Source organism: Stegodyphus dumicola, chromosome 8 (assembly GCF_044657685.1).
Source record: "Stegodyphus dumicola isolate Sdum_Otavi_A_Nest chromosome 8, ASM4465768v1".
Classification (NCBI taxonomy): domain Eukaryota; kingdom Metazoa; phylum Arthropoda; class Arachnida; order Araneae; family Eresidae; genus Stegodyphus; species Stegodyphus dumicola.
Genome location: NC_140775.1, coordinates 12,658,277 through 12,670,783, shown reverse-complemented (window position 1 = coordinate 12,670,783; position 12,507 = coordinate 12,658,277). Strand labels below are relative to the sequence as shown.

General features: G+C 34.1%; 1 protein-coding gene across 1 annotated transcript; it reads left to right on the top strand.

Moving 5' to 3' along the window:
• Positions 1-3,207: 3,207 nt before the first annotated feature.
• Positions 3,208-7,650, top strand: LOC118184981 (speckle-type POZ protein-like). The gene has a single exon (XM_035354744.2). The coding sequence runs from the start codon at positions 3,284-3,286 to the stop codon at positions 5,033-5,035; it is 1,752 nt and encodes a 583-aa protein (XP_035210635.2). The 5' UTR covers positions 3,208-3,283; the 3' UTR covers positions 5,036-7,650.
• Positions 7,651-12,507: the final 4,857 nt, after the last annotated feature.

Here is a 12,507-nt window from a genome sequence, read left to right as displayed (position 1 = left end):
CTGGTGCTCCGGCATGCTTTCGCGCATCAGCAGCCGAGCGTTAAAGTCACCGAACGCTGGTAGTTCGGCCTGTTGTTCGAATCCCGGCTAAGCGGATGGCTGCATGGGCATTTTAGTGGTCTTCGTCATGTGTAACATGTATACGAAGCAGTTTTCCTTAAATCCTCCAAGAAGGCATCCCTTATCTTAGTCCGTCAGCAGTAGCGTGCTTTGCAAAAATTAAATAAACCAAATCAAGCTTTCATACATTTTGTCGTACACTATTCCTTCTGGAAACATATTTTTTTCTGCAGAAACCGCAGACTGAATATTTCACAAGATATCCATCTAATTTGTATAAAATAGAAATGTAAATAAATTTTAGTAAAATGTAATTTTAAAACTATTCAAATGTTAGAAAGAATTCGATCCGAATCGATTAAGACTTCTCGTGCGGTTTATCATACGCACTCTTTTCATATACACAATATAAAACACATTTCTCTCTCAACTAAAGTAAATTAGTCATGATTATGTAATAATATAATCAGCAAATTTATCAAAAGGACAGAGTGAGATTTCTTTTCTAGGGAAAAAAAAAAAAAAAAAAACTAAAAATGCATCAGTTTACTCGTTTACTCATTTTGGCAATTCACTAATTAGTTGCTGTAATATTACAACAAATAACCTTTGGAACTTTGCAAAAGAAAAATATATTCTTGTTACATTATTATATGTTGTACTATTGTATGTACTGTTGTACGAAAAAGCAACATCTGACATCGGTATATACTTATAGAATAAAGAATTTCAATCCGTTTGGGAAAAATATTTCTTCCAAAACGGACTGTACGATGGATTTAGAATTGATTCATAAGCGTTTCTTTTTTTGGCGTCTGTACGTATGTATGTATCTAGTGTAACTGAACAACTAGTAGCCTCAGGATGTTGAAACTTTGTATATGGGACAGTTGTAATATGTAGTTGTGCATCTTCCTTTTCGGTAGCAAGTGGCCGCACCGAACATACATAAATATATAGAGCCCACTCTGTTACTTGACTTTGTGAGCTCAGTTTTTTATTCTTATATGTTGTTAAACTGTGCATTTTCTGCTTTAAAAATGATTGAATTATGTTGTTTTTGTGTTTTGGTTAAGGTTTCTATACGTTTAGTTAATATGCATACAATAGTTGTAGAATTATCAAGAGTTTAAAAGTTATTTAAGTGGTACTAAGCCTAACGAGGCCGCCATTTGAAACTCTTAGCAGAGTAGTAGTTCATTCAGTTATATTTGCATTTGAAACTCTTAGCAGAGTAGTAGTTCACTCAGTTACATTTACATTTGAAACTCTTAGTAGAGTAGTAGTTCACTCAGTTACATTTACATTCGAAACTCTTGGTAGAGTAGTAGTTCACTCACTTACATTTACATTTGAAACTCTTAGCAGAGTAGTAGTTCACTCAGTTACATTTACATTTGAAACTCTTAGCAGAGTAGTAGTTCACTCAGTTTGTGCATCAATTTCAGTGCCTTTTATGCCGAATGAGACCAATACTAAACATTCAGTTTTGTGCACCGAAAAATCTGTCTTACCGCCCGCTGGCCGAATTGCTTGTTTTTGTGTAGGAATTCTAAATTTAATTGTAAATTTTTTTATTTACAATCTTTAACAAAGATGTTTTCAGTTTTTATGTATTTCTGCTTTGCCTTGAACTGAGAACTGAACTAATTGAATGAGAAATCTATCTCTAATGAAATTCAAGGAAGTAAGTTTAAATGAAATGCTGTAAAAAATATCTATAATTTAATAGGCCGTACAAGAAAGTCATGTGGCGTTCACATAAGATTTTTTTACTAGTTTTACCGATTTTTTTTTTTTTTTCCAGTACATGAGCGTTGGATAAGTCAAACGCAGCCAGTTATTGTAACTTTAACAACGGAAGTAGAAATTATCGCAGTTAGTATTCTAGGAAAGTCATTCAATTAAAGGAGTAATTAGTGACTGATGTATGGAGTTTGGGTTTCTTTGGTAGCATAAACTACATGATACTCGTGATCACAGGATCAAGTCACCACTTGTGGCGATGAAAATTAAAGTAAGAGTAAATTTCCAGAATGAAAGCTAAGTGTAGTAGTCAAAGACTACACATTTCATCGCGATGTTGGTTCAAAACTTCTCACTGGGGTAACAATATAAAGGTTTGTAGAGACATTAGGTATTTTGGAAGAAGAAGAGATGAAAACTGAGCAACGCCCTCGCCGGGAATCGAAACACGGACCTCTGGAATACGCGCCCTGCATACAGACCACCACGAAGCATGCCAAGAAGACGAGAGAAATACCTTATATACTACCCCTTTTAAAGGGCGACTGGGGTTTTTAGGGGACCCAGTCGCCAAATCCTGGGTGCGGAGAATCATCATCCACCACCCTTTCTTAGTTCGGGTGCCACTGTAGAGACATTAGTTATTTTGGAAGCAGGAGTGATGAAAAATGAGCAACGCCCTCGCCGGGAATCGAACCACGGAACTCTGGAATACGCGCCCAGTGTGCAGACCACCACACTACGAAGGCATGCTAAGAAGGCAAGAGAAATACCGTATAGGGTGACAGCAGTAACGCGAAGCCGAAAAAATAACAATCTTATCAATGATAGCGAAATCTGAGCCACGAGAAGCCGAAACACACTCTGTTTAACAATCCAAAAAAGTCAACTTAAAACGTCTGTAACTTATTTGCATTCTAGTAAGAAAACGGAAAGGAAAAGTGACAGTAAAAATGCAAATCATAACTAGTTATGTAAAAAAAAATATTAACCCTGCAGATGTTACATTGAATTACCTGAAACTCCAGTAATTCAAATAGATAATACTGCTGCTGTCAGACTGTTACAAAACTCACATTCTGATACTCAAAATATTCGTTTCTTTGTGCCATTTACCGTCTCCGGTTATTACGACATCACAAATTCATTTTCACTTCTCATTCTAACATTAAAGTTATTAATTCTTTCTACAGATTAGTCTAAAATCTAATCGCGTTTTTCAACTGATGCTAGATTAAAGTAAACCTATCTGTGGTTTCGTTTCAGGTATTTATGTTTGTGATTTAGCAATAGAAAAAAATGCAGCACTCAGGCGATAACAAAGAGTTTGAGAATACAATTGCGGTCAATTGTGGCTGTCACGTGGGGAAGAAGTTCCTTTTATCTCGCAAAGTGATAAAGTTCAGTTGGGCACTTATCTGAACCTCTGGATTCAATTGTAACATGTAGATGCTAAAAGGCAAATACGCTGTATGTAATGGAGGTAAACAGAAATGATGGATTCACATTAACATGGATTATACAAAACTTCAGTATGTGTCATTTATCGAAGGAAGAGTGCTTCCCCTCTCCGGAATTTGCCTTGAACTCATTACCCGGCAAGAAATGGTACATAGGATTGTATCTTAAATGCAAGGAGGATGGAAACTACATATGTGTTGCTGTCTATAGAACTGACAATTCCGATAAATGTAATATAGAATATAGATATCAGTTACTAGACTGCAACGGAGACATCATTTTTAGTTCGGAGCATTTTATTGCAGTTTTTCTAGATAATAAGGTCTTTTATGTGCATAGCTGTACTGAAGAGAATTTCCTTTTAGGATCCCTGATTAATGACATCTTAATCATAAAGTGTACTTTGAAATCAGTGTTTGAATGTAACGAACAAGAGTTACTCCCTCTTTTTCCTTACACAAATGGATTGTTCACGGACGTTGTGTTACGTGCTGGAGGTAAATCTTTCAGTGTGCACAAAGCTATTTTATGGGCGAGATGGCCTGAAATGGCAAAAAAACTCGAAGCCAAAAATTCTGAGATACATTTGGATGTCGAGCCAAATATGCTGGAAACTATCATCAAGTATATTTACACTGGAGAAATGGATTTCAACAAACATGAGTCTTTAGATATTTACGCTGCTGCGGTAAAATGTGAAATTTCTAGTCTGAGTTCTTTACCTATTGTGGCAATGACAGCGCGAACCCATATTAATGTAAAGAAAATATCATTTGAGTGGCCAATAGGAAAACTTTCCCGTTTGCCTGTTCATACAGAGCTGCAAAGTCATGTATTCGCTGCTCATGGTACGAGTGAGTGGAGTTTAATTTTTAACATTCGTATGGATGCAAAGACTGGTAAACTGTTCAAGATCTCCCTTTGTCGCAAAAATTGTTTATTTTCAATGAAACCTGTTTTCGTTAGAACTAAAATATCCTTGGATAAGTTCTCTAAAACATATCTTGCTGAAGGCGAACACATGTTCAAGTCGTTTGAAAATTGGGTATGTGCTGAGTTTCCAGGGGGAATGGATTCTGAAGAACTGGAAGATGTGCTACTACTTAAATGCGAATTTAAGTTTGCCGATTGGAAATATTCTACTCATGTTGAGGAAATCGAACATGCTTTTGTATCCCCTATAATAAACCATTTCAGGGCTGATCTTCGAAATCTTTATAAAGGCGGAAAGGTATCAGATATCGACATAGCAGTCGGTTCGAGAATATTTCCCGCTCATAAATTTATTCTATGCGCACGATCTTCTGTATTTTTTAGAATTTTTGAAGCCAAAAGGAAAAAGTGGAAAAGTAGCATCTTTACAATATCCGATGTAGACCCCGAAGTTATGGATGAAATGCTTTTGTTTATGTATTCTGGAAATTTAGAGAAGCCACTGGAAGAAACAGCTATGAAACTGTACGCAGCCGCTGATAAGTATGATGTCGTTGCCCTGAAGCAAAAATGTTTGTTCTTTTTAAAATCGAATACTACAGTCCAAAATGTCTGCAGCGTCCTCCAGTTATCGCATATGTATAACGATGACGAGTGGCATAAGGCTGCATTAGAATTTTTTGCTGCCCATGTTGCGGAAGTGTTATCGACCGATGAATGGAAAAAAATCCCCAAAGATAACTTTTGGTTTAAAATTTTGGAAAATGTCATTGTTAAGAATATTCCTACAGAAAAAGCTGTACCCGATGTTGATAGAAAAGTGAAGCAGTCATAGAAATCTTAAGAACAATATTTTTAAGCTGAACTTCTACCAATATGTTGAATTAAGACTGCAGTACTTTGCTGAATTCTGAATGCTCTGGTTCATATCAATAAAAATTTAATCTTTCGCCTTGTAAGCATAGAAAATAATGAAAAAGTTAACTTATCTTCGTGAAATACTGTTTCGATGTAAAAGAGAAAACGTATTTCGCAGTTAAGATTCAAAGTATCTATAAATATTACAAACAAGTAAGTTAAATTACAATCCTGAAATTTTGTTTAATTAGTATGTTAATAGCATTTTAAGATGTGACGTTTTGGACAACATCTAAAATTATCATATTCTATCAGTGCTCGGTGCATTTTGTTTCTATTTTGTTACAGTGATTCTTTTTTGCCGAAATATGATTTATTTCGAGATTATTTAATTGAATTGTTGTTGTAAATTTCCCAGCCAAAGATACTTGAGTGCGTAAACAAACATTTATAATTTTCATTTTTTCTCCAATATAATTTATTTCTTTTAAGTTTGTACGTGTTCCTGGTTGCATTTTAATATTACTTTAATTTTGCCAATTGATGAAGACAGACTGATGATGCCTTGTTAAAGTCTTTTAAACAGAAAGGTGTTTATGAGCTCTGTCAATTCAATTTTCCATAGAGAACTCATGATTAAGAACCAATCTTAAAAATTTATATACTTTATGAATCCTTGCATCAATTTCTCTTGATTTTAGTAACAAGGAACAGTGCTTTTTACCTTGTGTTGGTCACGGAAGTTTTATTGACTCTTTGTTCCCAAAATTCTTTTCTTTCGTCTTGTTTTCTATGTTCATCTAGTTATTACTTACTAAAGTTAATGTACCAATCATAAAGATCCTGACACTGAGAAAATTATTATAACTTGAAATAAACAGAGATGAAAGTCAATGCATATAACGAATTATTCCGCTTTCGTTTAAAATTTCTAAATTACTAAATTGAGCAATCATGAGAACAATCAAGTCTAAATTTAATCTAAGAAACTTAATTATTTAAAAAATTTGAAGTTTACAATTTCAAGCATAAAATACTTTTATGCAATTTTTTTTGGCTCAAAATTATACACCTTTTTTAGGCAAATTTGTAAAAAGTCTCTTTTTTGCTCATGCTCTTTTTTTATAGTTGCCTTTTCTTCACGATCACGTATTTGTGCTAACTATTCTTTTATTGTAATTTAATAATCGTTGATCCGTTATGATTCAATTATGAATAATTATGTTGTTGTTGTGAATTGTCTCACTTGTCTGATAATTACATCAGAAAAAGCCATCGTGGCTAGGAGTTCAAGACTGTGCCTGTCGTTGGCAAGACCTTTGAGCACACAGGTGACAGTACGACTTTTCTCAGTTCCGCTCCCAATTTTAATGGAAAGAACTCTGGGGGGGGATGGGTCCGAAGGTCTCCCACCCCTCTTCCCCCACCACCAACCTCTGAAGAAGACTTTCAGCTCGCCGAATATTTACAGTGCCCCTATGGTGCACAGACACTATACATTTACAAATATGTATGCCTTCTCCGGGATTCAAACCCGCGCCTATCGGTACGGCATTGAACGTCGTTACCCACTATCCCAATTGGGTGGTACGAATAATTATTTTAAGATGCAGTAATAAAATGTCAGGAAAAAGCGTTTCTGAGTAGAGATTCAAATAATTTTTTTCTTACGTTAAAGGTAAATATCCTTTCAGCTAAAAAGACAGCCAACACATTTTGAAAAGCATTCAAATTTGGAGCCATTATATTCGTCTGGCATATGTATATATAAACTGTGCTCTTATGATGCCCATTGGTGTCTGATATTTTGATATTTAATTGTTAAATCAAAAGGTAGCTGTTGTAAAGAAGTTAATTGGTAACCGGTGAAACACTAGTAACAGCATTGTTCTTCTTGTACTGCAAAATGAAATACGCACTTTTCACTGAAAGTGCCCAGAATTACAGTTGCACAATGAGAGAAAACATTTTTTAATCTACATGTTTGTGAATTTATGTTGAATTACTTTTAGAAAATGTGTAAATTATTGTGCTTACTTATTTAAAGTTCTTAAATTTTTAATCCTTTATCTTTTATCTTTTTGTTAATTTCGAATTTTATGTTCTGGGGTGTCTTTTAGCTTACATAAAAATGGGTTTGTATACTGCATGTTCAAAATTTTATATTTTATTTTCATTACCATATAAAAAGGAATTCAAAGAATGAAGTTTTTTTTTATTTTATATTAGATATTGTCTCATGTGTTCTTCTGTGTCCCATGTATCTCATGCCATTTCTCTTTGGGTTTTGTTGCTCTCTCAGAAGTTATTTCTGCGAAAAATGATTTTGGCAGTTTGCGATCGATACGTAGTTTATAACTGTTTGATTTCTTTTAAATCCTGTAAAGACAATTTTAAAAATTTGCAAATTCTAATTTTTTAATTATTTTTAAAGCGTGTCGAATAGTAAAAAGTTTCTTTTCTAGCTGTGCAGTTTTTATATTAAATATTATACCATGTGCTTTTTTAAATTCCTACTATTAGCTCACACTCTCCCGTTACCTTGTTCAAATTTTCAATCGTTAATAAAGCAATTTTTATTCATCCACTCAAGCTCAAATACATTTTTTAAACTTGTAGTGTATGACACTTGATGTTAATACAGTTTTTTCACATATTCAAGATAATTAAAATTTAAAGATATCGTTCTTATATTTTCTTCAACATGCTAACTGAAAGTTATTTTATTCAGTAAAAAGGAGTATAGTCCACGAAGCATTTCTGAGAGCACACATTAAGGATAAGAAAACAAACTATTTCTAATACATTAAACACATGGCTTTAATTCTATTTCGCATAACTTTCCTTTTTGTTTTGATAGTGAGTTCTTAAAAGTAATGAGTTATTCAAAGTTTGCCGAGCTTTCGTTCATGTAGGGCTCAGTTGGTCAACGATTACCTGAAAAGTGAGCACATTTGCCGCATGGATTGGCCATACAGATCTTCTGACCTTTATCCTATACAGCATGAAACGATGGAAGGCAATTTTATCTCGCCACCCCTTCCGAGAACCAATCCGGAATTAAAAACTGCTTTGTTGCTGGAGTGGGATCGAATGCCACAAGGACTCCTCAGTGGTGTCCGCCGAAAACATCGAGGCAAAAACATCGCGGACGGAAACCTCGCGGAGAAAGCTGCGCTGGGCGAAAACGTTATGGGACAAAAGAAAGCAAAGAGAAAACATCACAGTTCTAAAACATCATGGTAAAAAATATCCTGATCAAAATCGTAAAAACAACCTTGTTGAGCGGAAGTATATTGAAACACTCAATTGATTTCGAGGGCAGCTAAAGGTCCCTCCTCATCAGGAGAAAGAAATACCTAGAAAGAAGAAAAATAAAGGGGAAGGAGTCTCAGAAACACGTAGCCCTTAACAGCACTGCACGCGGTTATAACCGGATTTTAAATCAGAGTTACACCGGCCGCCTACTTTTACTGAGCCAGGCTATTTGATTAAACATGTAACACAAAGGACAAGAAAAATTAGCGAAGTTAAAAATAGGGAGCGAGGGGCATTTGCACCTTCACGCTCAAAATCTGAACTTCGAATAATGGAAAGCAACCACTGAACGGATTTTTATACCCTCTGGTAGTACCAAACGCGAGGAGGTAACGCCATCTATCGACAAAAAGAACTGAATTAAGATAGTAGAATTTTAAAGGCATTAGGAAGGACTGGATTGGACTTCAAATCAGTAACTAAACTTGCTAAATCTTGGTGAATATGAAAAGCCTCAAGAAAATCCAATTCACCTATGAAAGAAGCCTTTTGGATAATTTTTGCAGACCCAAAGTTAAAATTATGGTTAAATGTCCAACTATGACACGCTATTGAAGACTTGTTAATTTCGCCTTTTCTGACATAAGATTAAAGGATGATTTGTAGGTTCTTCATTTTTTACCATGATATTTTCGACGACGATGTTTTTAAACTGCAAAGTTTTTGAACCGCTTTATTTTCGGCCAAGATATTTTATACCGCGGTGTTTTCTCTCTGCGGTATTTTCTTCCACGATATTTTGTACCACGACATTTTCGCCTCCTGTCCAGTATGCCCTCATGCTGAACGACCTGTCTGGTTGTGAGAGGGGATCGTATTAGACTCATTTTCAGTTCGACATCAAAACCTGAGTTTTGGACCTCCTTGCACTATGAGCTTTACTGATAATCATATATACATAAAATGACTTTTCAATGGCACATCTGTTTCTATGTTATCAAAGTATATTCGTATCAAAGTTCACTAAAATCTACCCATTAGGTCTTCAGAAATTTCATACAATGGGCAAATTCTCTTAATTTTGCATACGAGTGCCTTAATTGTATATACGTACATGACATCGCATTCAATGCATTTTAACTCACATTTATACTCGTTGCTCAGTTTTTATGAAGTATATAAATTTGAATTGTTCATTACAGAACAATTCATATTTATATACTTCATAAAAACTGAGGAATTTTCCTTTTATATAAGTGACGATATTGTTAAACTGGGTTTATGTCTGACCTTTCATGGTTGTAAATTTGCATGTCACTCTTCTAAGTTTGATGTTATTAGTCTACTAATAATTTTGTATCTGATAAACCTCATATTTACATACGCTCTTTTTTAATTCGTTTCACCTGTATGCTATACGAATATATGTATTTTAGTGTTTAGCACGTCTTTAGATATTCATGTTTGTGTCATATTTTAGTATAAAATATGTACAACAAGTCTAAGTAGCTATGTTTTTTAATACTTCTTTTAACAAAAGTGATGAAAGCCAGTTGTGTCGGTATCTTTATCACTTCCTTATTTGTTTTATTTAGTATATATTACTTGCGTTTTATATGAGTTCTCTCTGATCTGCCTCATCAAAAATGTTATACTAAATTATTGTTGTTGATGTACTAAATAAACTAATTGTGAGTACATCAACAACAATAATTTGCAACAACAATAATGCACAATAATGCAATAATAATGCACAATAATGCAATAATAATTTATAATAAGAATAATATTGTTGCAATAATAATGCAACAATAATGCAATAATAAGAATCAAAGTTCATATACGGCACATCGCCATTACATTCGTTCGCGCTCTCCTGTTACTCTCTGACGCTTCTCACTTTGTGTCCTCTAATGGCGACTCTTTTACAGTGCCATCTATCGGTGGATTATTGTACATAGTGATACAATATTTACTGCATCATAAGTGTATAAGAATTTTACTGCTGCATTCATATTTCACCAAGAGTTCCATTGAAGTATCTTGTAAGTAGCATTACGGAAAAATCTTGTAACTGACATCCAGTTGAACGGTAATATGAAAATTACGGCACGTTTGAAGGTCTAAATTTAAATCCGAAATTTAGGCCTCTGAGATCAAAATATGTATCGGGCTAACAATCTGAATATTTAAATATTGAAAAAATATTTGCATGTTTCTTCCGCTGAACGTACTAAGCATTTTTTGCCAATGAATCAAGAAATTACCCATAATACAAAAATGAACTATCGATCCCCTTTTATACTGTGAATATTGAACTTTGAAGGTAGTGCTTTCAAAAAACAATTAGGATTGAAATATGTTATATTTACTTTTGTTCTTGCTTGAAAAAATGTAGAGAACATTACTTTATATCGCTGTTAAAGTAAATTCATCATGTTCATCATCATGTTCGTAGATTGTCATCATGTTCGTAGATTGAGGAGTCAAGTGACGAGGATTCTGATGATGTTAAGAAACGTCCGGATGTCGTACCTGACATCTTGGATTCAGTTACATGTTCAGAGAAGTTTAGGAAGAGGAGATTGGGGCTTAGGGTGCATGTAGACAATACTGTTCCTACTACATTGTCTCAAGGCGTCGGCGAAATAATGGGGCATGTAACTGATAAAGGAGAAACCATAGAGATGGAAATGGCACACAGAGCAAGAAAGTTACTTGGAAGGAAGCTGAAGAAGGATTGTGGATTTTCTTGCACGTGTGGCTAACAACGAAAAGAGATCAAATCCCGGTGAAGGCACTTCGAAACATTTCGGGTTTCTGGCTAAAAAAAAATCTAAGCGCCTAGTGAATCTTCAGACTTTTGCGGGATAATATATATGACAATTTTAAAATAATTTTTAATTTCGACATGTGAAATATAAAATTATGTATGTAATTTAATTTTAAATAATCTGTCCGATTTTTATGTTATTTATTTAATTATGGTCTATTAATAAAAAATAAAACAAAATAAATTAAAAAACTGAGCATCGGATTTCGCATATCGTCATCATATCGATATTTTCATCATATCGATGACAATTCATCGATGGCATCACAAATCATGAACAAAAATGTTCTCTATATATATGTATTCAGTTATCCGGAATCGACCAGGTTCCGTTACTGATAGTTAAGAGAAGATTTAACTGTATAATATTTACTGCACCATTGTCATACCAGTTATTATACAGCAGCATGCTGAGAAGTATTATGTACATAGTGTTCATAACCTTATCAAGAATCCTTATCAAGTACAGTATGATATACATAATGATACAAAATTTACTGTGTCATTGCTGTATCCTTACAGCATAACACTTTTGCTATTGTTACAATGAAACTCTTGATATCCTACTCATGAACTACTACACGATATATTTGAGTTTGAGAATGTGGAAACTTTGTTTGATGTAGATATTTAAGGAATTTTCACCATTCAATGTTGCTTTTTCTGTAATCAGTTATAGTCATTCGTGACATTCTTTCCCATTTTCTTATATCTGACCTTGTTTTTGTGCATTATTGATTATTTTAAAATTTCTTCTTCATGCACGGTAGGTTGCAACGTACCAAACTTATGTTTGATTGTTAAAAAGATTATATTGATTAAAACAGGTTTATCACTTCGATTTAAAATTTAAAAAGCAGAAGAAAATTTGAGGTACCGGTGACTGAGAAATAAAACTGATGAATAAATTTTATTTTATAATTCATGGATTTTTTCCAATTCTTTAAGAAATATTAGTAATCTCGTAAGAAATCGTTGCGGCTTCAGCCCTCATTAATTCATCAGACTGAACCTCAAAACTCCACTCTTTCTTTTATAAAATTCACTTCAGTCAAATACTGAAAACTCTGCTTACATTTTTACAGGAGTGCAACCAGAATGAAGTCTCTTCTTTTGAAGATATTACAAATTTAACGCTGCGAATGATCTGCTGTGTTATTTTTGAAAGATGAGCTGAATTAACTCAATTAAATTTGTTTTTTCGATGTGCAGTTTCAAGAGAATAGGACAATTATAACGGATTGCTCTTGTTACAAGTACTGACTCTGGCAAGCCAGCATTTAAGCAGGAAACAGATCAGCAACAGATGCTGAAGCGTTTTCTTACCTCGTCGGCACTATGTTTGATTTCTACACTGC

Coding starts and splice junctions, on each gene's coding strand:
- LOC118184981 (XM_035354744.2), top strand. CDS start 3,284: ATGGAGGTAAACAGAAATGATGGATTCACATTAACATGGATTATACAA.